Here is a 26,443-nt window from a genome sequence, read left to right on the forward strand (position 1 = left end):
CAGAGGAAGAGTTTAGTGATTCATCAGTTGCATATAACACCCAGTGTTCATCACAAGTGCTCTCCTTAATGCCCGCCACGCAGTTAACCCATCCCCCCACCCCCTCCCCTCCACTAAACCTCAGTTTGTTTTCTATAGTTAAGAGTCTTTTATTGTTTGTCTCCCTCTCTGATTTCGTCTTTTTTTATTTTTCCCTCCCTTCTATGTTCCTCTGTTTTGTTTCTTAAATTCCACCTATGAGTGAGATCATGTGATATTTGTTTCTCTGACTGACTTACTTCACTTAGCATAATACTCTCTAGGTTGCAAATGGCAATATTTCATTCCTTTTGATGGCTGAGTAATATTCCATTGTGCGCGCACAGGCGCACACACACATACACACGCATATGTATACCACATTGTTTTTATCCATTCATCTGTCGATGGACATCTTGGCTCTTTCCATAGTTTGGCTATTGTGGACATTGCTGCTATAAACATCGGGGTGCACGTAGCCTTTCGGGTCCCTACTTTTCTATCTTTGGGGTAAATACCCAGTAGTGCAATTGCTGGATCATATGGTAGCTCTATTTTCAACTTTTTGAGGAGCCTCCATACTGTTTTCCAGAGTGGCTGCACCAGCCTGCATTCCCACCAACAGCGTAAGAGGGTTCCCCTTTCTCTTGCCAACATCTGTCATTTCCTGACTTGTTAATTTTAGCCATTCTGACTGGTGTGAGGTGGTATCTCATTGTGGTTTTAATTAACACAAATATAATTTAAAAATAATACTACTAACTGTGGCTTTTTTTTTTCTTTCTATTTGGTTTGTTTAACAGGTGTGTTTGTATGTATTTCTTCATTTTATCTTCACAGCAGCCTAACTAGGAGGCATTTTATTCCCACTAAGGGTTAGAGAGTCAGAGAGGTTTAATCAGGTGGTGGGTGATGGAGCCAGACCTGTAAAGGTTTCATTGCTTCTTTTCTAGATGCTGAAATAGAGCAGCAGCCACAGTGAGTTGAGAGGTGTTAGTTACTGTCGAGGTAATACTAGGATGAGAGGGGAGCTGAGCCTAACCTTGGTGGAGTCAATAGCTAGAGTTCTAAAGGCTGGAACAGTGGCTTCCAACCTCAGTTTTGTGACAGCCTCACATGTAAGTGTGTTACAACTAATTTGTTGCCAATAGTCAAATATCAGAATTTGTAATCTATCAAGTGTTTTTAAAAAGTAGCCCTATAGATCACAGTTTAAAAAACCCCACAGCATTTGATTTATTTTCTTGAATAGGAGAAACGTAGTAGAATTGCAGTTGGTGCGAGAGGTGCACCTAAACTTGGGCATGCCTCTAGGAATATGTCCTGCCATTTTATGGCAAAATCACCTTTGTCTGGAGAGGAAGAAGAGATTGAGAAATTAGAGAATAGATTGTTCTGGAACAGTGAGTTTTTAGAGTTGACTGGTGTGAAGTGGTTAAATGTTTTGTTCTAAGATCATGTTGTAGATGGAGTCAACTCCAATGCCTCGGTGTTTGAACTCCTAGGGGTTTAATTTGTGGTTGTAAGTATACCTATTATTCTTTTATATTTTTAATAGCTCAGAATGCAGAACTTCAAGGAAAGGCTAATGAGATCGAGAAGGCATTCCAGACTTCCCAGCTGAAGTGGAAAGAAGAATGCAGAAAATTTGAACATGATTTGGAGGAAAGAGACAATATAATTCAAAATTGCAACCGAGAATATGATTTACTTATGAAAGAAAAAAGCAGACTAGAGAAAACTGTACAGGTAAATTATTATTGTTTTTTTAAAGATTTATTTGTATTAGAGAGTGAGAAAGCACGTGTGCATGCGGGGGGAGGGGCGGAGGGAGAGGGTGAGAGAGAATCTCAAGTAGACTCCCTGCTGAGCGTGGAGCCCGACGATGTGAGGCTCAATCCCAGGACCCCGAGATCATGACCTGAGCCAAAACCAAGAGTTGGATGCTCAACTGACTGAGCCACCCAGGCACCCACCAGGTAAATTGTTTTTATAAAGGAATTTTTCTAGATTCATTGAGATGTGTTTCACATTATTTGAAGTTATCCTTGGAAAGGAAAATATCTACCAGAAATCAAGAAAATCTGATTTCCTCCTACCCACCCTCCCTTCTCTCCCTCTCTTCTTTCCTTTCAGGGGCATTTTTGTGGGTCTCTTTTGTAATATGATTTAGCAATATATTAATAATATGTATGCTGTTTTCTTTTGTGAAAAAGAGTTTGAGATCTCTGATCAAACTAAAAGAACTCACTAATGTAGAAGTATAAGAAGATGAAAACCTCCAGTCCTTTAGGTTCAACAGTACGAAAATTTGGAATTTTAGAAATGTGGGTGCTAGATTTTGGTCTGAATATACAATAAATATAAAAAAATTGTATATGATATGGACTTCATGATCTATGTAGAGTACATTCTATATAGATATGACATGAAAAATATTTGATGACCTTTTACTGAAATTATTTGAGCTATTTTTTTCTATTCTTTGTTCTTTTTTTCTTTAACTCTCTAACGTGAAAGTATGGTGTAAGGTTGAAGTTGCGAACCCCTTAACAGAGTTTGAATTGCCTATATTTGTCATTTGTTTTGAAGCACCAGTTTAAATAAAAAAAAAATACACGATAGAAATGCTTTACATTTACCACTGGTGTAAATGGCTTTTCAGAACTCTGGAGAAATAAATCTTTATTAGGAGTAATTTTACGCAAGCGTTTACTAAATGTAAAAGTTTCAGTACAAGGTTCCGTGGCATTGTCAGCAGATCCGATTTCGTCCATTTCAGACACAGTTTGTTTCTTCCTGTAGTGTTCTGTTCCCAGATCCTCCAACAGCGCTTTCCGTGTGCCGGGGCTCCCCCAGCTGAATGGGCGGAGTTTAGGTGGCTGCAGGCGCTCCAAGTGCCCCGGTGGCCGCCTATCACCTTCCCCACGTAGAAGGTCTAGAGCTATGGGGAAGGAAGCATAATGGCAGCATATCGTCAGTCACTCCGCCTGCACCTCAAGTTATAAGATCTTTCTGTGATTTGGCTCAGCTGCTTGATAGGAGAACTCTGCTTGATTTTATGCCCCTGGCTTTGAGCTGATCTGCACAGACTAAGGGGGAATATGGGGTTGAATAGGTGGCACACTAGCCCGAAGGGGAAAAAGCTCAAGGTCCTTTGTGATGACTTTCCATTAGTGAAAATTATAAGGGTCATCTCTACTATGCAGATCCCTGCTACTGTTTATATGGACACAGAAGCTTTCTCTCCTTCCCATATCAACCACACAATCTTTCTCCTTGTGTTAATGGGAACTTCGTTTTAAATTGAGTTTCTTGGGGAACCTGCATTTTATATATATATATATTTATATATATATATTTTTTAGTAGATTTTTTAAAAGATTTTATTTATTTGACAGAGAGAGACACAATGAGAGAGGGAACACAGGAGGGGGGAGGGGCAGAGGGAGAAGCAGACTCCCCGCTGAGCAGGGAGCCCGATGCGGGGCTCTATCCCAGGACCCCAGGATTATGACCTGAGCTGAAGGCAGCCGCTTAACAACTGAGCCACCCAGGCGCCCCTATATTTTTAAGAGTTTGAACCAAGTTAGATCTTATAAATGTAGTACAACTAGGAAAACCCAAGAAGAAAAGCCTTTTGCAAGTATTATCTGTAGAACAAGAAATTAGTCGCAGTCCAAACCTTAAAATTTTGACTTTTTAAATGTTTAACATTGTAGCATTTCCTTATCCTGATTTGTTGCACGAAATTCCTTTCTTATCACCTTTGGTAAATACAGTGTACTCTGTGAGTTTTTTTTTTTTAAAGATTTTATTTATTTGACAGAGAGACACAGCGAGAGAGGGAACACAAGCAGGGGGAGTGGGAGAGGGAGAAGCAGGCTTCCCACCGAGCAGGGAGCAGGCCGCGGGGCTGGATCCCAGGAGGAAGGCAGCCGCTTAATGACTGAGCCACCCAGGTGCCCCCTCTGTGAGTTTTATATGTAAATTACGAGGGATAATCCAGACAGTTTGTTCATAGGTAATTAGAACTTTCCATATTATCTACTTTACCTATAGATTTACATATAGATTACATATATTCTACATGCTGATGAGCAAAATATAATATATTTCTATTAATGATTTTAACATAAATTATGAGTTTTAGCCATCTATAGGTAAGGAGAGCCCTTTGTACACTTGAATTGGGGATGAAGGAAGAAAGATGACTTTGATTGATCTAATAGTAAAGCAATATTTTATTCATATAAAGGAAGCGTTGGAAAAACATCAGCAGGAGAAGAATGAGATGGAGTCTCATATCAGGGAGACAGCACTGGAGGAGTTTAGATTACAAGCAGAACAATGGGAAGCAGAAAGAAGAGAGTTACAATTTATAGTACAGGTATTTTAAAAATAATAATTCAGTTCCTTAAATATGTCTTTTTTAATGCTTATGATATTAAAAATTACATTAGTGCAATAATTGGCTAGCTTACTCAATACAAAAATGATTCCTAATCTTTGATCTCTGGAAGGTCATGTTTCATTTGTGGTTATATGACAATATGGGCAACCGTAACGAGAAGATACTATCAGAATTAGAGTTGGGTGACTTCTGTTGCATAAATTGTGTGATTTTTGAGACATGTATACATTTGGTATTTTATTTTTCCAGTTTAAAATATGACACTGTTCACAATCTTTAAGAGCATAAAGAAATAGAATGATTGGATTTTAGTTATTAAAGGATACTTATAAATTAATATAGCATAGTGATTTTCAACTCTTTTTTTAAGAAGAACAAATTAAAAAAATTTTTTTTATTTAAATTGAATTAATTAACGTATGATGTATTATTAGTTTCAGAGGTAGAGGTAGTGATTCATCAGTCTTATGTAACACCCAAGGCTCATCACATCACGTGCCCTCCTTAATGTCCATCACCCAGTTACCCCATCCCCCCACCCCTCCAGCCTTAACGACTGAGCCACCCAGGCGCCCCAAGAAGAGCAAATTCTTAATCGTGTTCTATTTACTCCTTTTCCCCAACACACAGAATCCCCAAGGCTTCAGATAGTCTGGTTGGAAAATAACTGATTATATCCAACCCCCATTGTAGATGAGCAGATGGAGATTATGATTTACTCAGATCATAGACTGAGTGATTAATGTGGGAAGACTACCAGTCAACAGATTCTCACTTTGGTATACTGTGCATTTTTTTCAGGAGATTATATGTAAGTTATTTTGAAAGAGAGATAAGAGAAATTCAAACTGTTAATTCACTGACCAATTAACTTAAAATTTAAAATAAATTTCCATAATTTCTTCTATTACTTATTTTGTGATAGATTTTTCTCTATACAAAATGACAAATTGAAATATAGTCTTTGTAGACATCCAAGATACACATTGTATGAATGAAAAATATCTATCTAAAATAAATTTTGGAGTAGTTTTATGTTCCAAGCAACTCTGCAAGACAAAGGCAGCCAACAACGTGCAGAGAATAAGAGCCATCTTATTTCTTTAAGAGTGAAAACTGGCAGTAAACAGTGGAAATATTGAATTTGTTGAATATGTAAGTATTCAAAATACCAACAAATCCACGGCTTTCCCAAACCTTTGGTCTTGGACGATGATTTTCCTACCAGTCACTCCATCTGTAGAATCTGGAAAGACATTACAATCATGCTTTAGACCTCTTGGTATTCTTAGTCTGTTTGTCATTTGTGGCCTTTCCTTTCTTCCTCTCTCCCACCCTCCCTCCTTTCCTTCCTTCCTTCCCTCCTTCCTTCCTTCCTTCCTTCCTTCCCTCCATTCCTTCCTTCCTTCCTTTCTTTCTTTCTTCAAGTACATACTGAGTTTCTGCTATGGGTACTGAGGATACAAAATTGATTAAGATATGATTTCTGTCCTTGAAGATCTTAAAACAGAGAGACATGTAAAGAGAGAAAATATATTGAAATATAATAAATTTTGAACAAAATGCTATGGGATCATGAAAGAGAAATTGATTAACTGCCTAGGAGATTGGGGAAACCATCACAGAGCAGGTGACATTTGAACTGTTGTTGGTAATTGTCTTAACAGCTACCTGAAACAAACAAGTAAACATAAGTAAATGAAAATAACCTCTTCATTTCTGAACACTCAGAAATCTCCAGTGCCAATAGTCAGAAGCCCGAAACTTGTAAAATATGATTCAGAAGCCCTTTATATTTAAATGTGTGGATGATGTGATTTTAGATGCGGTTTCTTGGTCAATCCTATAAACCTTAGATGAAATGTATGTGGTTATGACAGACTTTATATTATGAAGTACTAAAGGAATAATGTATCCGTCTTTTTTTGTTTTTAAGATTTTATTAATTTTTTTAAGTGATCTCTACACCCAACATGGGGCTCGAACTCACAACCCTGAGATTGAGTCACATGCTCCACTGACCAAGCCAGTCAGGCACCCTGGTATCAGGCTTTAGTTATTACGTATGGGAAAAAATAGGGAATATACTCCTTAGTTACTACCACCTTTTGTAGATAATTTTTTAAAGTTTTTATTTAAATTCCAATTAATTAACATACAGTGTAATATTAGTGTAAGATAAGTTTTATTGTAGTTTGTAACTGAAATGTTCAGAGCTCAGTCTCTCAATTTCTTGTGCTTTTAATATTAACAAAAGAAAACTGTTTTTCCTTTTTAAAGTAAGTTTAAGAAACTATTCATATTTTTAAAAGTCTTTTTTTAAACAACTCGAGGGATAGATTGGAATTCTCTTCTCTATTGGCTGTTGATGGATTTAGGTTTCCATCCTATAATTAGATGTTAGTATGGTATAGTGTTCTCTTTGTGTAACTCTCTAAGGGAATTCAGTTTTTAAAATAAGTTTAAAAAAAAACGCTTCTAAGTGAAACCCCATCTTTAACAGACAAAGCAGGTGTAGTATTTCTTTCATCTGGGCTTTAGAATTCAGTCCCACTATAAAAAAAATCTTAATTTTATGCCATGTCTCTTTTCTTCCCTAGTAATTGAAACGCTAAATAGAGGTGTACTTCTCTGGAATATTAATGGGAACTCTAGTGCAGTTACCTCATTTTAAAAAAGTGTTTCTCATTTTTTTAAATGCATGTCCTCTTTTGATAAACATAAAAACTCCATGTCTTTCTTTAGCATTATTTGAAATTTCAAAACAAATCAAAGCCAGAAAAACCCCCAAACAAATCAAAGCCAATTTAACTTAAAAACAAAGTATTTATGTTGATTTTGAAATATATATTCTAATTTTTTGGTCTCTATTAAAATTTTCAATTTAAAATGGCTGTTTGTTGTGTTTTTATTCATTTTTTCCTCATTCCTGCTCTAGCAATGGGAATTTTGAGGATGCTTATTTGTTGTTGTTGTTTTTATTTAAGATTTTATCCATTTATTTGACACAGAGAGCGAGAGCATGGGCAGGGGGGGAGGGGCAGAGGGAGAAGGAGAAGCAGGCTCCCCGCTGAGCAGGAAGCCCCACATGGGGCTTGATCCCAGGACCCTGGGATCATGACCTGAGCCAACTTGAGCCAAAGGCAGATACTTAACCAACTGAGCCACCCAGGCGCCCCTTCATAATCTATAATTTATCAGTAGGATTGAAAGCATTTAGAAAATGTATATTTTTTTCGTATTTATCTTGTTTTCCAAATTCTAGAACTCAACCAGGGGATAAAATGATCCTTTCCTCCTTCATTGACTAAATTTAGTTTAAGTATCTAGTGATTAAGGGATGGGAGAGTCTGTAATGGCAAAAACAAAGGAGGAATGTGGATTGAAAATAACAGCATACACTAAGGAGGAGGGAGAGCGGGGGGGGGGGGGGGGGGAGCAGTAAAGAAGGTATCAGGGCCGGCTTAGGCATCAGTGGGCGGGATATTAGGAGTGGAGGCAACGTGTGGAAGATTGACCCGGTAGGCACAGTTGTGATCTAGGGACAGCTTGGAGGAAGCTCCATTGGAAAGGAAGTATTTCAGAAGTTTGCCTGAAATGGTCTAGAGCAGCAAGGAGCATTTCTTTGCGGTTTCCTAGGAAACTGCCCACTGGTGCCCTGTGTAAGCGAGCAGCATAGACAGTGACTCCGGCTCTGGTATTGCCTGTTGTTTCCAATCAGGAAATAGCTTTATATTCAATTTATAAAATTACTATATATTGTGCTCATTGTGAAAAATGTCCTCATTTAGGGAAATTTAAAAGCAAAAATGAAGGTCCTATGACTCCCCCTCGAATCCCACTCCTTTTCTAAGGGGATATAAACGTTTATCACTGTATTACATAAACGGAATTCTATTCCTCGGTATGTTTGGTGTCCATCTTTTGATATCCTTATATTTTTCTTGTAGCGTTTGCATGGTTTTCTGCCATGTGGACATTCCCAATATATATTAAGGAATCCCTTAGTGAAAGACATTTTATTTCCTTCAAAATTTTGCTCTAATCAAGATTTGGGGCACCTCGCCTGCTCAGTCCATAGGGCATATGACTCTTGATCTTGAGGTTGTGAGTTCAAGCCCCATGTTGGGCATAGAGCTTACTTTATAAATTTTTTTTTAAGATTTTATTTATTTATTTGAGAGAGAGACACAGAGCGTGAGAGAGAGAGAGCGAGCAAGCATGAGCAGGGGGAAGAGCAGAGGGAGAGGGAGAAGCTGATTCTCCAATGAGCAGAAAGTCTTGACGCAGGGCTCCATCCTAGGACTCCAGGATCATAACCTGAGCCAAAGGTAGACACCCAACCAACTGAGCCACCCAAGCTTACTTTAAAGAAGAAAAAAGAAAAAAAAAAGGAAAAAATGATCCACTAACCTTCCTGGCCATATCTTTGAGCTGTTGGACAAGTGATTGAACTGTGTAAATGCCTAAAAGTATCACTGCTTGGTGTGCAAGGTTATGGATTTATCATTATGATCGCTATTACACAAAGTTAGTACCAGTTTACACTCTGTGGCTGCTAACCCTATTTCTGATTGTAGAACTGTGCTGGCTTTGGGGATTTCAGGAGATAAGCATGTACTAGGTTGAGATGGTAACTAGCTAAATTGATATATTTCTTAAGGTAGGAAGGAGGAGTACCTTAGCTCTGATATGTTTCTAACTATACTTTTATAATTCTTCAGACTTAAAACCATATTTTTGAGTCTGAGAAATGTTGTTTATATGAGTACATATAAAAACTGTAGTTTTTCGGCTGTGTTTCTGAAATATGTGGACAGAAAGGAAGTTTATTTTCTAGTAGCACAATGTGGTTTCCTGTAATGGTAAATGTCAGTTCAAAAAGAAGCCCCATTTTAAAATATTTTAAGTTCAACACCTCCCTCTAGTGGACAAAAGAAAAACTCCTTCAATTTCCATTGTCCTTGATTTTGTTACAAACCCACACACACCACACTTACTTTTTCACTGTAAGGATCCCGGTAGCTTTTTGTTGTATTAGAAAATAAATTCTGTGACAAAATTTTTAAAACTTTATTTGCAAGGAGACAAATTAATACAACTGCATGAACTATCTTATAGCTCTTTTGGAATTTTCTTGTATGTTATAATGCACCCCAGACTTGAATTGTGTTGATAAACCATAAAACCATAAACCATAAAACTTAAAACTGTTGTGTTGATAAACCATAAACCATAAGCCGTAAAACTTAAAACGAATATTTCAACATACAAAAAAGAATAGGGATTAATATAACCAGTACCCAGCATAGCCTACCATACCATTAATATACTAATATTTACCATCTAGATCATGTGTTTGTCATATTTGTTTCAGAATTAAAAACAGACAAGCAATAAATTGTTCAGTTATTTAAGACTGACTATTCTGTATTACTTCATCATCCCACCATCACCCTATTCACAAAAGATACCATTGTTCTGAAGTTGGTGTTTAATTTTCTGTCTATATACATTGACAGTGTATCATATTATTTTGGTATTTTTTGTGTTTTAAAAATATACATAGGGTTTGATAAAGTATGAATCTTTGTCCAACTTGTCTTTCTCACTTTCTTTTTTTTTTAAGATTTTATTTATTTATTTGACAGAGAGAGACACAGCGAGAGAGGGAACACAAGCAGGGGGAGTGGGAGAGGGAAAAACAGGCTTCCTGCTGAACAGGGAGGCTGATGTGGGGCTGGATCCCAGGGCCCTGGGATCATGAGCTGAGCCTAAGGCAGATGCTTAACAACTGAGCCTCCCAGGCGCCCCTCTCACTTGTGTTTTTGAGATTTATCCAAATTAATCCATGGCTCTGGTTCATTCAATTGAACTGGTGTATAGTATTTTATCCTATGCATATCTCACAATTAATTTCCATTACTGGATTGGTTGAGATTTAAATTCTTCCCAACTTTTAATTATTACATACCATGCTTTCATGAATATCAAATATTTTTGTTTATTTGGGTACATAGTTTGTGTATATGCAATTACTTGGAGGTAAAGTATATGCCAAATTGTTCTCCCACGTGGTTGTACCAATTCAGAAGAAGAGCTCCTCTTCCCTTGCAGTCTCTTGAATACTTGGTATTTTTTAGATATAGTTTCTTTTGCAATAGATGTGTGTAAAATTGTTTCTCATTCTTGCTTAAATTTCTCTTTCCCTGACATTGAGCATGTTATATTTATTGGCCATTCATGTTTCTTCTTTTGTGAACCGCCAGTTTATAATTTTTCTCTTTTTCCTTTCGGATTGTTTGTATATTTTTATTGACTTATAGGAGTTTTTAATCTATTTGGTTGCTAATCCTTGGCTAATTATATCCCCAGGGTAAATATGGAGACAATTATATTGTATTTGATGCAGGTTTGAATATTAGTGTAGTTGAATTTATCAGTCTTTTTCTTTATTAATAGTGCTTTTTTATGTCTTCAATAACCTAAAGTCATAAAGAGAATATATATTTTTTCTATACATAGCATGGGAAGATCTAATTTTATTTTATTTTTTTCTAAAGGATAACCAAATGCCCCTGTACCAGTTATTCAACTGTCTGTTTGTCACCACTCACTGATTTATAGTGTTGTCTCTGTCATCTGTCAAGTTCCTTTCTATCTAAGGTTTGGTTCCTGAGTGCTGTATTCTGTTTCACTTACATGCGTGTCTATTTATGAAACAATACCGAGTTGTTTTATTTACCATGGCTTTAGAGGAAGTCTTGATATCTGGTAGGACAAGTTCCCCTCTCCATATTCTTAATATATAGAGTTATTCTTAGCCTTTTAATCTCCTATGTAAGTTTGAGATTTAGTTTGTAATATTCCACCAAGAAAGCTTGGTGAAATTTTGATTGGAATTGAATTATAAGGTCAGTTTGGCATAAAGTTGACGTCCTTAATTTCTTCTGTTTTCCATCCTTTTATATTTTTGTTCTATTTCCTGGGAGATTTCTTAAATTTTATGTTGTAACTGTTCTACTGAATTTTCATTTCTTCTTTTGGGTTATTAATTTTCAAGAGCCCTTGCTTGTTCTTCGACTATACTTTTTTTTTTTTAATAAATCTTCTCTACTTTCCATCTTTTTTTTTTTTTTTTTTAAGATTTTATTTATTTATTTGACAGAGAGAGAGATAGCGAGAGCAGGAACACAAGCAGGGGGAGTGGGAGAGGGAGAAGCAGGCTTCCCGCCGAGCAGGGAGCCCGATGTGGGACTCGATCCCAGGACCCTGGGATCATGACCTGAGCCGAAGGCAGACGCTTAACGACTGAGCCACCCAGGCACCCTTGACTATACTTTTTTTATAGTAGGCTCTTTCTTGTCACATAGTTACATAGTTTTTTTCTTGAGATGAGAACTTTTAAGATTTATTCCCTTAGCAACTTCCAAATATACAATACAGTATTGTTAACTAAAGTCACCATGCAGTACTTAACATCCCCAGAACTTACTATCTTATAGCTTTTGACTACCTTCACTTATTTCTCCCATTCCCCACCCTCCACCTCTGGCAATCACCAGGGGGTCCTGGGATGGAGCCCCTGCATCGGGCTCCTGGCTCAGCAGGGAGCCTGCTTCTGCCTCTCCCCCTGCTCATGCTCTCTCTCTCTGCCTCTCTCTGTCTCAAATGAATAAATAAAAAAAAAATAACTCTCAAAAAAAAAGATTATTGCAAGCCTATGGTTAATTTCCAGTTATAAAAATTTTGAATTTGGCATTTTTTTGCCAGTGTTCTTGCTGCTTTTATGGAGGGAAGAATTTTTGGCGGTCCTTACTTTGCCATTCTGAAATTGTGTCTGTTCTCTGAAGATATCTTGAAGGATTATTCTATCTCTCTCTCTCTCTTTTTTTTTAAAAGATTTTATATTTTTATTTGACAGAGAGAGAGAGCACATGAGCAGGGTGAAGGGCAGAGGGAGAAGCCTCCCCACAGAGTGGGGAGCCCAATGCAGGACTCCATCCTAGGACCCTGGGATCATGACCTGAGCTGAAGGCAGACGCTTAACTGACTGAGCCACCCAGGCGTCCCTTATTCTTATATATGTTTCTTTCAGGATTTTTCCCTTCCCCCTCCCAAAATACCACTTTTTCTTACATTTAAGAGTTGGGGACTAAAAAGCTTATTAGAAGCTCTGAGTGTTTGGGTTCACTCTTTCAACTGTGATCTTCACTGTAGGGTTACCTGGCTGGATATTTGAAACAGATATGTATATAATCCTCCTATCTGCCCCAACTAACTTAAGAAGAGGTAGAGAATAGAAAACCTTATAGAGTTGGTATTAAAACTCCAGGCCCATATTGCTTCACCAATGAACAACAACAAAAAAATCCAAGGAGCAAATAATTTCAGTTTTTTATAAATTCTGCCATAGAATGGAAAAATCTTTTTTTTTTTTTTTTTTACAATTTATTTATTTGAGAGAGAGAGAGTGAGCACGAGCAGGAGGGGCAGAAGGAGAGGGAGAGAGAATCCCAAGCAGATCCTGCACCAAGCCTGGAGCCCGACATGGGGCTGGTCCCAGGACCCCAAGACCACCACCCCAGCTGAAACCAAGAGTCAGACGCCCAACCAACTGTGCCACCCAGGTGCCCCTTAGATTGGAAAAATCTTGATAACATATCATACTGATAAATCTTTATGCTAAATTGATAAAGATACAAGAAAAGATAATTATAGCCAATCTCACTAATGAATATACATACAAAAGAATTATATAAAATATTAGCCAACTCCATGCAGCAAAATATAAAAAGATGTAATATAAAAAGCCTTTATACAATAGATGCCAAGTGAGTTTAACATTAGAAAATTAATCAGTGTTAATTTTAAATTAATGTAATCCTATGTAATATAAGTTTCTTGAATATGTAAGTAGAACTCCTAAAAAATCTATACTATATGAGAAAGACAGTTTTTAAAATAAAAACTGTTTTTATATGCATATCCAAAGTATATAGTAATTGTCACATATTAGTGACTTGACCTCTGCATTAAAACTGGGATTGTTAGGTCAGAAATTTCATCTACATCTTGAAAGACTTCTATTTAAAAGCCATATTACTGTAAGTAATATTTAATATAGGCCAATTATCATAAAGTTAAAATCTCACCAATGAATAGAATAAGCCCTAACTGATCCATCACTGATTTTCCTGTTGTTCCTTTTCATAGGATTAAATTGAAAGTGTCACAGAATAAAGGACATGCTCTTTGTTTAGTGTAATGGAATGATTGCATGTTGTTTTCTGTGCTGTTTGTCAATAGAATGGGAATCACAAGTCATATTTTATAAGTAAATTTCATGAGACTTCCGAATACTTCAGTTTCTTTTGCTTTATTTATTAAATATTGTTTGAAATAATTACCATCAACTACAATACAAGCATTTTTGGTTATAGATTTTATTTTGTTTTTATTTCAGGTTATTTGGTTTACATTGTGATTAACCTTGTAAATTGCTGTTTATTCATTTAAAAATATACATAGTACTTTGTGTGGATGATAGAAAGTTAGAGATGATGTGTCAGTCAAGAGGGCATATATTTTATTTTAATTTTTATTTTTTTAAAAAGATTTTATTTATTTATTTGACAAAGAGAGAGGGAGAGAACACAAGCAGGGGAGGTGGCAGGCAGAGACAGAGGGAGAAGCAGGCTCCCCACTGAGCAGGGAGCCTGACGCGGGGCTCGATCCCAGGACCCTGGGATCATGACCTGAGCCGAAGGCAGACGCTTGACTGACTGAGTCACCCAGGCGCCCCGAGAGGGCATATAATTTAACAGTGAATTTGAATTGACGCTGGCACTATTGAGTGCTTGAAGGAGGGTGACCTATCTTGCAGAATAAAAATAGTATCTTATCCTTGTATAGTGCTTAATGCTCTTCGAAGTACTTTCGTGTATGAAGGTACCGTTACGGTGAACTTGGATGACATATGGCTATTCATAAAACCATTTATTCCTGAGTCCACGCTGCCACTGAAAAACTGCGAGTGCTAAATGCTGGTTGCAGGCTGTGCTGGCACATGTTTGCCCTGGTGCCCAGCTTTGCTCTTAACTGTGCTAGTTTAAGGACTGAAAAATGTGAGGAGATGCGCTTCTGTATGTCAAGACGTTTCTGTTACCTGAAGAAAATCATTCTTAAGAGTTCGTGCGTAGTCAGCTGCAGAGGGGTAATCTCGTGAGTGAGGGGGTGGAGAGGAGGAATCACGTGGGGTTTTGTTCTTCGTCCTTTGACTGTGGACGGTACTGCCCCGTGCTTTCCAAGTTAGAGTCTTTTACAGAGAATTGTCTCTGGTGCTTGCGACATTCTCAGTCACATTCTGGTGATACATTTTGAGTGGCCGGCCATACTTGGAACCATTTTGGATCCCTATGCGTGTGTATGTCCCTGAATAAGATTGTGCTGGTGAAGGAAGGTGGGAAAGGAGCCTGCGTCAGAGACCTAAGTGGGAATGATGAACGTAGACACTTGACTGTGGAAGATACTTGGATGTGTGTGTTAACTTCATGTTTGAACTTTCATAACATTCAACTCTGATTTCTGAGTTTAGTTGGAAAAGGAGATTGAGAGATTTCAGTAGAAGACTACCTGATGTTATTTTTCTTTCAGTAATACAACAAAGATTTGAAAACTTGAAAACTGAAGGAAATGAAACACAGCCATCTAGTGGATGCAACTTGAAGAGCTATAACCCTAGTTAAAGTACCAAGAGCTCGCATAAAAACCTCTCAAGGGTCGTTATTAGGCATTCAAGATAATGACTTCCCCTCACACAAAGGAGCAATGTACATTTGTATTACAAAATATTTTAAAATTTTAATGAGAGGGGAAAACATTATATATGGCAGTTGGACTACAGCATTATGGAAATACCCTCAGAGGTCAATTAAACTAGCATAACATTATAGTAAGCTATATACATTTTCAGCTGTAACATGTGTTAATCAGAGCTCTAAAATTGTAAAACTCCATAATTCTTTTTAAAAAAATTTTATTTTTAAGTAATCTCTATGGTCAACTTGGGGCTCAAACTCCCTACCCTGAGATCAAGAGTTTCATGCTCTACCAACTGAGCCAGCCAGGCGCTCCAAAACTGTAAAACTCCAGTAGTGCTTTCTGCATATGTGTATATTCCAAAACACTGCTGGAATATCTAGGCCTCTCTTGCTTATGAGGGCAAGTGTCTATAAATCCTTGAACAATGTGGGTTTGAACTGCACGGGTCCACTTACACGTGGATTTTTGTATCAATGAATATGTAGGAAAATTTTTTGGAGATTTTGGACAATCTGAAAAAACTTGGAGATGAACTGTGTAGCTTAGAAATACTGAAAAAATTAAGAAAAAGTTAGGTATTATAAGACTACAGTACATAATACATATAAACATACAAAATACGGGTTAATTATCAGTAAGGCTTCCGGTCAACAGTAGGCTATTGGTAGCCAAGTTTTTGGGGAGTCAAAAGTTATATACAGATTTTTCGACTGCTCATGGGTGGGCGTCCCTAACCCTCATATTGTTCGAGAGTCAACCATATAAATGAACCTATTACTATGGTTGAAGCACAAGCTTAGTTACTCACTGTCTTCTGTGAAATACATTTTTGTGATTGCTGGCTTATAAACTTTATTGATGCAAAAATGAATTATTTTCCAGGAGCAAGATAATGCTGTACAAAATATGCACAAGAAGGTAGAAAAATTAGAAACTGAGCACATGGACTGCTCTGATCTTCTACGGCGACAAACAAGTGAACTTGAATTTAGCACTCAACGAGAAGAACGTCTTAGAAAAGAATTTGAGGTATATTTTCTCATCCTTTTAAGACATATATGTGGTCCAGTCAGTAATTTAAGGTCCAGTCAGTATTTTATATATATATGTGGTCCAGTCAGTAATTTAAGGTCCAGTCAGTATTTTATATATATATGTGGTCCAGTCAGTAATTTAAGGTCGGAGAAAGTTTTACTCTGCCATAAAATATAACACCAAATTTTTCAGAATTTATTTATATAGAATATCTGGTTTCTTTGAAAACATTGTATTTGAGTAAATTATATTTTGCCTCTAATTTTTAAAATCTGTCCATTTTTAACAGTTAATTCTCATGGAATATTTGGAAAGTTTGAGGGTAATTGCTTCCGTGATAAGATTGAGGAAGCAACACAGGAAAGAATTTTGTGCACATAATATTAAATTCTAATTTTGTGGTTTGGATCATGTCCTAGCTGCATAGTTTTATGGAATGCATTTCAGGTGAGACTTTAGATGGGAAAGAAGCATCAAGTTACAAATGAAAGTTAAATGATTTTTATGAGAGAATGATACTGATGATCACTTTAATTTTGAGAGAAATCTATTTGTTAATTCTTCTTTTTAAACTTTCCTTTTGTTTATGGGAAATTAAGTATTTCAATAGGTAAAGAAGCTTTTTTTAAACATAATTTGTAATTGTTATTAGGTAAATAAGCATTTATAAAGAGAATTCAGTGATAAAATCCTAGAGGTACTCTGGTTAAACTCATTGCTGTCATTTAACATTGTTCTGGAAATTTTAGCCAGAGAAGTATATGATGGCAGAGCAGCAATAAGTATAGTTGTTAGAAAGAAGGACGCATGACTCTTATCGTTTTCAGATGATACACTTATAACTTGAATAGTCAAGAAAATCAACTTTAAATTATTGACACTAGTAAGAACATTCGGTAAGGAGGCCAGGAAGAAAAGAATATGTAACAATTTTACTTACATTCTTACATTCCAGCAATAAGCAGAGAATAAAACATGTAAAAAATTTTCTTCACCACAGTGACAAGAATAGGAATATAATTAAATACAAACACATTAAAAAGTTCCAAAATTTAACTGAGAGTCTTCAAAGAAAATGGTGAGACGTTTTGGAGACACTCAACACAAAAAAGATATGAATCCTTCCTAGATTATATTATGGGTTAAAACAGTTCTAATAAAAAACTCAGTGGAATTATTTTGGGAATAAAGATTCAGAAATTCATGTGAAAGACTGAAGAGCTACTACACGAGAGTCTCTCAAACATTTTTAAAAAGATTTTATTTATTTGAGGGAGAGAGGGAGAGAGAGAGCCCGAGCAGGGGAAGGGGCAGAGGAAGAGGCAGAGAATCTCAAGCAGACTCTGTGCTCAGCATGGACTCTGACGTGGGGCTCCATCCCATGACCAGAGCTGAAACCCAAGAGTTCGATGCTTAACCAACTGAGCTGCCCAGGCGCCCCTAAAATATTTTGATAAGAGTAATGAGCGGAGACTTACTATATCAGAAGTTAATACCTATTATAAAGCTTTAGTAATGTATCAGTTGTGGTTTTTTGATTGTATGCAACAGAAACCAACTTTGGTTAACTTCAATAGGGAATTCATTGGAAGAATATGGGAATCACATATGCAGAATTAGGATGGAAGCTGGGGAATCAGGCTCAGAAATGAATCCCAGAGCATCTCCAGAGGTCTTGGGAACAGAAATGATGGATGGAGTTAGGATGAATTGGTATCAATAATTTTCATTTTATTTGTTTACCAATAACAGTTGGTATCATTCCTTTTGTAGCTTTATTTAGGATTCAAATCCCAAAGAGAAAATATTTGATTGAAAGAGGTAGTTTGCCCCAAATAAATCTCTCAGTTCTACTAAAATTAAAGCCGCCCCAAAAAGAAATTTTTATAAAGAAAATTTGGTTTCTGGTACCAAAAGAAGGGGAAAAGAGATTGTTGAGTGACCAAAAAGTACAGTAACTCTAAGACCAGATTTTCAATGGTACAGAATTGAAAGGCCAGTAGTAGACTTATAGAATATGTATAAAATTTAGTATATTAAGATACCATTTTAAATCAGTGAGAATAGGAAAGATTATTCATGTTGAAACATGGTTAACTATTTGGGACAAAATAAAATTAGATTCCCATCTTACATCATTTTGTAAAATAAGTTCCAGTTGGATTAAAAAGATTAAAAATACTAAAAACTGATAAAGAAGAAAAAAATTTAAGGGTTTTTTGCTCTCTGAGTGCAGTATGACATATTGTTAATCATAAAAGCAGAGGAACAAAATCAATAGATTTATAGCTTTGACTAGGAAAAATTAAAGTCATGTATAAGTAAATTCTCCACTTCAAATAAAATAAAAAGACAAATGGGAAGAATATTTACAGCAAAAGGTAAATCTATCTCTATCTCTGTATCTCTCTATCTAAATTCCCCCCACTATTTGGTAAGAAAAAGAAAATCTTTATGAAAAAAATCTACCAAGGACGTTGAAGAAGATGTGAAAGATGTTCAGATGGACAACAAACATGTGAAAAATGCTTAACCTCACTAGGATGTAAGAAAGGTTATAACACTTGTGATACTAAGACTAAAGAAAAAGCACCCAGTGTCGGTGAGGGTGATGTTAAAAGTTCCTGGGTCTTGCTGGTGAAAGTGCGAATGGATAAAGCCTTCAAGGAGCTCTGTTTGGCAAATTTATGTGGTCTTCCTCAGAAAATTATCACACCCTTTGAGGCCTCTGGCTCATGGCTCAGCAGTCACCGGGGGCTTCATTGTCTTCTGTTGGCTCCTCTGTTTCCTAGGTCCCCATGTGTTTTTTACTCCAGTGGCGTATGTAGTCTAGTAGCTGCTAAGAAAGGGTATGCGAGACCTAAGTTTTAGCTGATCTTGCATTTCTGAGTGTGATTTTTATGAATAAAGTATTAGAGTAGATATACTTTGGCCGAATATAGGTTTTAATATATTAAAATAGTATAATTTTAGGTTTAAAGTCATTTTCTCTTAGAATGTGAAGGCCTTACCTCCCTGGTTCCCAGTCTCTTCTGTTGCTGCTGAGAGGCCTGATGTTATTCTGGTTTGTGTTTCCTTGTTGGTGATCTTTCCTCCCTCATTCTTCTCATCTCTCTAAGTTTTCTTGGTCCTCTGTTTTTTCAAACTTTTTTTTTTTAAATGGAAAGCTTTAAACAAATATATTTTAAAAAGTGAACAGAATAGTATAATGAACCTAATGTACCCATCACCAGCTTCAACAATGATCTGTATGTGGCCAATATTTTACCATTTATACCCGCACTCACTTCCCTCCTCCCATATTATAGTGAAATGAATCCCAGTCACATATTATTTTAACTATAAATATTTCATTATAATTTTTTAAAAATAAGGGGTCTTTATTTAGAGTCACATTATCAATATTAAAACTAAATTAACAGTAATTACTTAATATAATCAAATAACCAGGCTTTATTCAAATTTCAAATTGCTCCACAAATGGTATAAATGTGTGTAAGAATGCAGTTTGAGCCAGAATTCCAGTTACACATTACAATTGGTTGGTATGTTTCCCGCTCTTTTAAAGATTTTATTTATTTGAGAGAGAGAGAGCGTGCACATGCGTGCACGAGCCGGGAGAGGGACAGAGGAAGAAGGAGAGAGAGAAGGAGAGAGAATCTCAAGCAGACTCCACACTGAGCTCAGAGCCCTACGCAGGACTCGATCTCACAACCCTGAGATCACGACTCCAAGTTCACGACCGCAGCTGAAACCAAGAGTCTGTTGCTCAACCAACCGAGCCACCCAGTCACTCTGGTTGATACGTCTCTTAGATTTCTTTTCATCTACAGATTCTCCATCTCTGTAGCTTTCTTGTTTCCTTATATTTGTGAGGACACCAGGTTATTTGTGCTATAGAGTTTCCACTGACTCTGCAATTGCAGAACATCAAATATAAACAGTGTTTCTTAGTATAGATCTTTTTTTATTCATGGTGACATTTTAGTTAGGAAACTCATGTCCTTCATTTTGAGGAATTCTCTTATGTTATTTCTTCATAACTTTTTCCTCGGGGCTTTTGCTGTTCTCTCTTTCTCAGGCTTTTATTATGCAAGTGTCAGATCGACTGGATTGGTGGTTTACTTCTTTTACCTTTCTGTTGCCTTTCTCTTTGTCTTTTTGTTGTGGATTCTTGGAAGATTTACTTGACTTTACTTTCTAATCTTCTTATTGAATATTTTCCTTTTCATTTTTAATTTCTGAGAGCTCTTGTTCTCTGTACCGTTTTTTATAGCATCCTGTTCCTATGACTACTATATTCATTTGTTTATTCAGTAAGTATTTATAGAGAGTATTAGGAACACTTTTGGGTGCTCGAAGCATTAGCAGTGAACAAAACAAAGTCTCTTCCCTCTTTTTTTATTTTTTTTATTTTTTTTTTTTAAGATTTTATTTTATTTATTTGACAGAGAGAGAGAGAGACAGCTAGAGAGGGAACACAAGCAGGCGGAGTGGGAGGGGGAGAAGCAGGCTCCTGGCTGAGCAGGGAGCCCGATGCGGGGCTCGATCCCAGGACCCTGGGATCATGACCTGAGCTGAAGGCAGACGCTTAACGACTGAGCCACCCAGGCGCCCCAAGTCTCTTCCCTCTTGAAGCTGACACTCTAGTCAGGGAGAATCACACATTAAACGAAACAAAACATGATAAGCCCTGTGGAGAGTAATAAAGCAGACTAGGGTTGGGGCACCTGGTTGGCTCAGTTGGTTGAGTGCCTGACTCTTGGTTTTGGCTCAGGTCATGATCTCAGGGTCGTGAGATCCGAGCCCTGTGTTGGGCTCCATGCTCAGCGGAGAGTCTGCTTGAGATTCTCTCCCTCTCTCTTTGCCCCTCCCCCCCAACTCTCTCTCAAATAAATAAATCTTAAAAAAAAAAACAGCAGGGGAGGTGATGAGTGATGAGACAGGATGGTTACCCTTTTATGTTAGTGGTCATAGGGGACTTGATAAAAATGACCGTTTGAATAGAGACCTGAAGAAAGAAAGGGTCAGCCATGTGGATATCTGGACGAAAAGCATTGTAGGTAGCAGGAATAGAAAGTGCAAAGGCCATGAGATGTGAGTGTGCTTGGAATGTTCGAGGAATAGCAAGTAGGGCATTGTGACTGAAATGGAAAGGCTAGGATATACAGAACGGTAGACAGATTTTACAGTTTTGATGGTCTTCTGTAATTCCTTGTAAGAACTTTGGCTTTTTGTCTGAGTGAGGTGAAAGTCATTGGAAGGTTTTGAGCAGAGGCCTGACATGCTTCCTCTTTTTTGTTTTAAAAGCATCATTCTGTATACTCTTTGGAGAACAGACTGTAAGAGACCACTTAGGAGACTATTAAAAGTTACCTCAATGAGATATAGTGTAGAGGAGGTGGTTGGATTTGTATGTATTTTGGAAGATAGAACCAATAGAATTTGCAGGTCAGTTGGACCTGGCTTGTGAGAAAAAAGGAGGGAGTAAATGATAATGCCAAAGATTTTGGCATGAGCAAATGGGTGAATGGCATTGTCATTTACTCAACTGGCAAAGAATGCAAGTGGCATAGATTTGGGAGAGGTCAGGAGTTTGCTTTAAGTATGTTACATTGGCATGCCTGGTAGACATCCACGTGGAGGTGTGGAGTAGACAGTTGAATACGAGTTTGGGGCTTAGGGAAGCCTTACTGTAGGATAATAGGGAATTATGGCAAATATTTCATTGCACAACTTTGAATGTTATAATCTGTAGGTCTTCTCTCTGCGTTTCTATAGTTTCTGCAAGTGCTCTGCTAGTTTCGTCTTTGGTGGTTATAGCATGGAAGAAGGACATGGAGGAAGAATCTGCATATCATACCGTTCAGTATGCAGACTTCCGCCTGGTTTCAGTCTTGTGTCCCCCTCACCCCCCCACCCCCTCTCTGTGTATCCCTATGTGCAGCTCTGGTTCAGATTCACATCCTCCAGATAATTAACCTCCAGTTTGTGTAGTGTTAAGAAGGGGTAGTTGTTTGGCTGCTTGGGGTGGAGATGGGTGTCTGGAAGTTAAACGTCTCATACTGATGGTATTAAAATATCTTTATTGAGATATAATTTACATGCTATAAATCCACCCATTTATAGTGTACAATCCAGTGATTTTTAGTGTACTCATAGAGTTGTGCAGCCATCACCACAATCAATTTTAGAACGTTTTTATCACCTCAAGAAAAAACCTCATACCCATTAGACCGTGACTCTCCTGTTCCCCCATCTCTCTCAGCCCTAAGCAACTGCTAATCTGTCTTCAGCCTCTATAGGTTTGCCTATCCTGGACATTTCCTATTAATGTAATCATGCAGCTTGTGGCCTTTTGTGATTAACTTTTTTCACTTAGCATGTTTCCAAGATTCATCCATATTGTATCAGGTATCAGGACTTCATTCCTTTTTATTACTGAATAATATTCCACATATTATATACCACATTTTGTGTATCCATTTCTCAGTTGAAAGGCATTTGTGTTGTTTTCACTTTTTAGCTATTATGAATAATACCTCTATGAACATTTGTTTACCGGTTTTCATGTGAACATGTTTTCAGTGCTCTTGGGTCTGTACCTAGGAGTGGAATTGCTGGGTCATGTGGTAATTCTGTGTTCAGTTTCTTGAGGAACTCTCAGCACAGTGACTGCACCATTTTACATTGCACCAGCAATGTATGAGGGTTCCAATTTCTCCAGATCCTCACCAGTATTTGTTACCATCAGTTTTTTTGATGATAGCCACCCTAGTTGGCGTATAATGGTATGTCATTTTGGTCTTGGTTTGCATTTCTCTAATGACTAGTGATGTTGAATACCATTTCATATGCTTATTGGCCATTTGTATGTTATTGAAGAAATATCAATTAAGATTCACTGTCCATTTTAATGGGTTATTTGTACCACATGAATAAGATGTTAATAACAGGGGGAACTTGGTGTGGGGTGTATAGGAACTCTCAATAATAATGCCAAGCGTGAACTTGGCAAAGATAAAATGACTCACACTCTTAACATACGTGGCCTAATTTTATGTAAAGTTAGAGAAAAAATAAAAAATTAGATTATATTCTACATAATATTTTTAGCTTATTTATCACTTTGTGATGAACATTTTTCAGGCCAATAAATTCAGGAATGTATCAATACTTAAAAATATTATGTAGTGGCGTGCCTGGACTCTTGATTTCAGCTCAGGTCATGATCTCAGCGTCTTGAGATTGAGCCCTGCATCAGGCTCTGCTCTGGACATGGAGCCTGTAGGCTCTGAGATTCCCTCTCCCTCTCCCTCTGCCTCTCCTCTGCTCATGCACACACAAGAGCACATGTACTCTCTTTCAAAAAAAAAAATGTGGTATATGGATGGCCCATTAAAAGATTAGAATAAAGTCTGAATATACTTAGAATTAAAAAACTCATTTAGGAGTCACTTTTAGGATGCTATATAACCCTATGATCATCACTGAAAACATTTTAATTGAGTTATAGGTATGAAGAAGTACTAGGTAATAGTGATTTCTTTTTTGTTGATAAAATTCTTATTAAGCTGGTTTTGACTGAGTTGAGGAAATGTCTAATGTCTAAACTTTAGGATTTATTTTTGGATAACTCAGTATTGATTTTTTTTCCTTGTAAAATACTTACTTGCCCCAATTTCTTTTTTATTGATTGATGTTATAAACGTAAAATTGTTTTAGACTAGTTTTACTTTGTGGTTTTTCTTAGTACTCTGTAATTACTTTTGGTAATACCAGGTCTCTGCTTTTGGAGAATTTGAAGCTTTGAAGGGTAGTCCAGATAGTCTCAATTTCTATTCTATTTATAAGAATTTTATAAGTGGACTAGTATAGTCCTCTGACTCATCTAAAATTCTCCATATTTGGACACCTTTCAAAATTTTGCTTTATGGGATACCTGGGTGGCTCAGTCGGTTAAGCATCTGCTTTCGGCTCAGGTCATGATCCCAGAGTCCTGGGATCAAGTTCCGCATCAGGCTCCTTGCTCAGCAGGGGGTCTGCTTCTCCCTCTGCTTGCCGCTCCTCCTGGTTGTGCTCTTTCTCTGACAAATAAATAAAATCTTAAAAAAACTTTTTGCTTTATATTTAAGTGAACATATCTTGTCTTGGCTCTTGGCCAGATGATGACATGATGAAGGAGAAGTTAAATTTCTAGAGAGATTTCATGCTAGTTTTACATTAACTATTAGTAAATCTAGGGACTTAAGTAACTGTCAGTGGTATTTTTTAAAAAAAGGATTACCATGAGATACATGAAATATAAGGATTAATATAAAATAAATGGGATAATAATGTTAATAAAGATAATAGAGGAAAACTGTTAATGTTTTAATTTAATAGAACACATTATTTAATGTCAGTAATATCAGAATAAAGTTACTAATATAATAGACATGTAGCCCAATCAATGTTTTAAATTTTAATGAAGATTTTTAACAGTTGCATTTCATGAAATGGTGATTTCTTAATGTTCCTGGACCAAAGCTGTATATATATATATATAAGATTTGTATTTTTAAAAAATCTGGTAAACTATATACCATTGTGTGGCTTAATCATCTTAACATGGATCAATGGTTTCTTAGATTTAAAAAAGAAAGTGAACTCCCAATCCAATTTTATAAATGTGGTGCTGGATACCACAGAACCAAGGGAAAAGTGAACTGGAAAAAGAAATATCTGTGGCTTTTATAAACCTCTTTACAACTAGGGGAGTTTTTTTTTTTTATCATGGGAAATAAACTTAACTCAATAAGAAAAGAGAAAAGAGAAGATGCAAACCTAATAGTAAGAGAACTGAGAAATCTCGCGAAGATTACAGTGGAGAGAGAACTGCGTGCAAATAAATTCCGAATTGCTTCTGTCAGTCATGTTCTGTATTACAGTAACGGAAAGCAGGGTAGAGTGTAGCTTTTTTCTCTCTACGTAGACTATACTCAAGTGAAAAGGGAAAGAAAAATGGCTCTCACCTTTCCTATTGTCTGTGAAGCCAACCTCATCTGATTTCACTTGTTAAAGTGTTTGTAGGAACTATTTTTCAATGTGTTTGTAGGAATTATTTTTCAACACCTACTTGTGTTGATTACTACTTACCAAGTGGGTAAATGATGAAATCACCTGGGTTATATAATTGTGCTTAGGAGTATTACACATTTTTGTATTTCTGTTCATAACGGACTTTAAAATAGGGAGTTAATTAAAAAATTAGTTAAATATTGAAGTTTTTGTTGCCAGGAGAGGTAAAAATGATTTTTAGAGATGCTAAATTAATTTATGATGAGAATTTGTGTCCTATAAATTCTGAAATTTCCTATTTTCATTTTCTGTGGTTTCTTTTATTATACCCAACAGTAACAAAAGCTCTTCTTTATTCATTAAACTGTTTTATAATCTGAGTGATAGACTTCATTATGCATTCCTGGTGAATAAAAATTTGCTGTATTCCCAGTTTATACCTGTAGTCAGGTTGCTTCATAGGTCTGTTCTGAGACTGTTAAGGCCCTGATTGTTGCTGCCCTCAGTGACTAGCTTTGAGGTTTAACTGCACAGTTAACCACAAGCCAAGATGATGGGCATGGACCGCTCTAAATATTGGTACATTTGGCTATTTTTTGAAACTGCTGTGTAATTTTATTTATTTTTAAATTAAATTAAATTAATTTAAGTAATCTCTACATCCAACATGGGGCTTGAACTCACAATCCCAAGATCAAGAGTTGCATGCTCTACAACTGAGCCCAGCCAGCTACCCCAGGATAATAAATAATAAAGGACTCATATACAGTCTTTCAATATATGACTCAATTTAAGTGATGTGATATTATGGTGCTTCTGTTGTTCAGACACTTGTCAAATACTTAGAGACTTTGACCCTTTAAATTTTTTTTTGGTTTTGGAATAAAAAATACTATGAGATTTTCACTTCAAAGTCTTGAAGTACAATAGCTACTCTTTATTCCCCCCCATACAGGTAGGAATAAGTATTATAGTTAATTGTTAACGAACATATAATAAATTATTTACAGTCACTAAGCTATAACAAAATAATAGCTACTACTAAAATAATGATTAATCAGTCTGTGATGATTCAGTTCCTTAGAATTATAT

The 26,443-nt window shown here is 36.6% G+C and overlaps 1 protein-coding gene across 1 annotated transcript in view; it reads left to right on the forward strand.

The window, feature by feature from the left end:
* The window catches only part of CCDC171 (coiled-coil domain containing 171), a 312,847-nt gene that overhangs the window by 36,715 nt on the left and 249,689 nt on the right, over positions 1-26,443 (forward strand). Inside the window, exons 5-6 of the mRNA XM_078061217.1 lie at positions 1,577-1,767; positions 16,139-16,285. Of these exons, the coding sequence (XP_077917343.1) occupies positions 1,577-1,767; positions 16,139-16,285 (338 nt within the window). The remainder of the gene's footprint in view (positions 1-1,576; positions 1,768-16,138; positions 16,286-26,443) is intronic.

Source organism: Halichoerus grypus, chromosome 14 (genome assembly GCF_964656455.1).
Source record: "Halichoerus grypus chromosome 14, mHalGry1.hap1.1, whole genome shotgun sequence".
Taxonomy (NCBI): Eukaryota; Metazoa; Chordata; class Mammalia; order Carnivora; family Phocidae; genus Halichoerus; species Halichoerus grypus.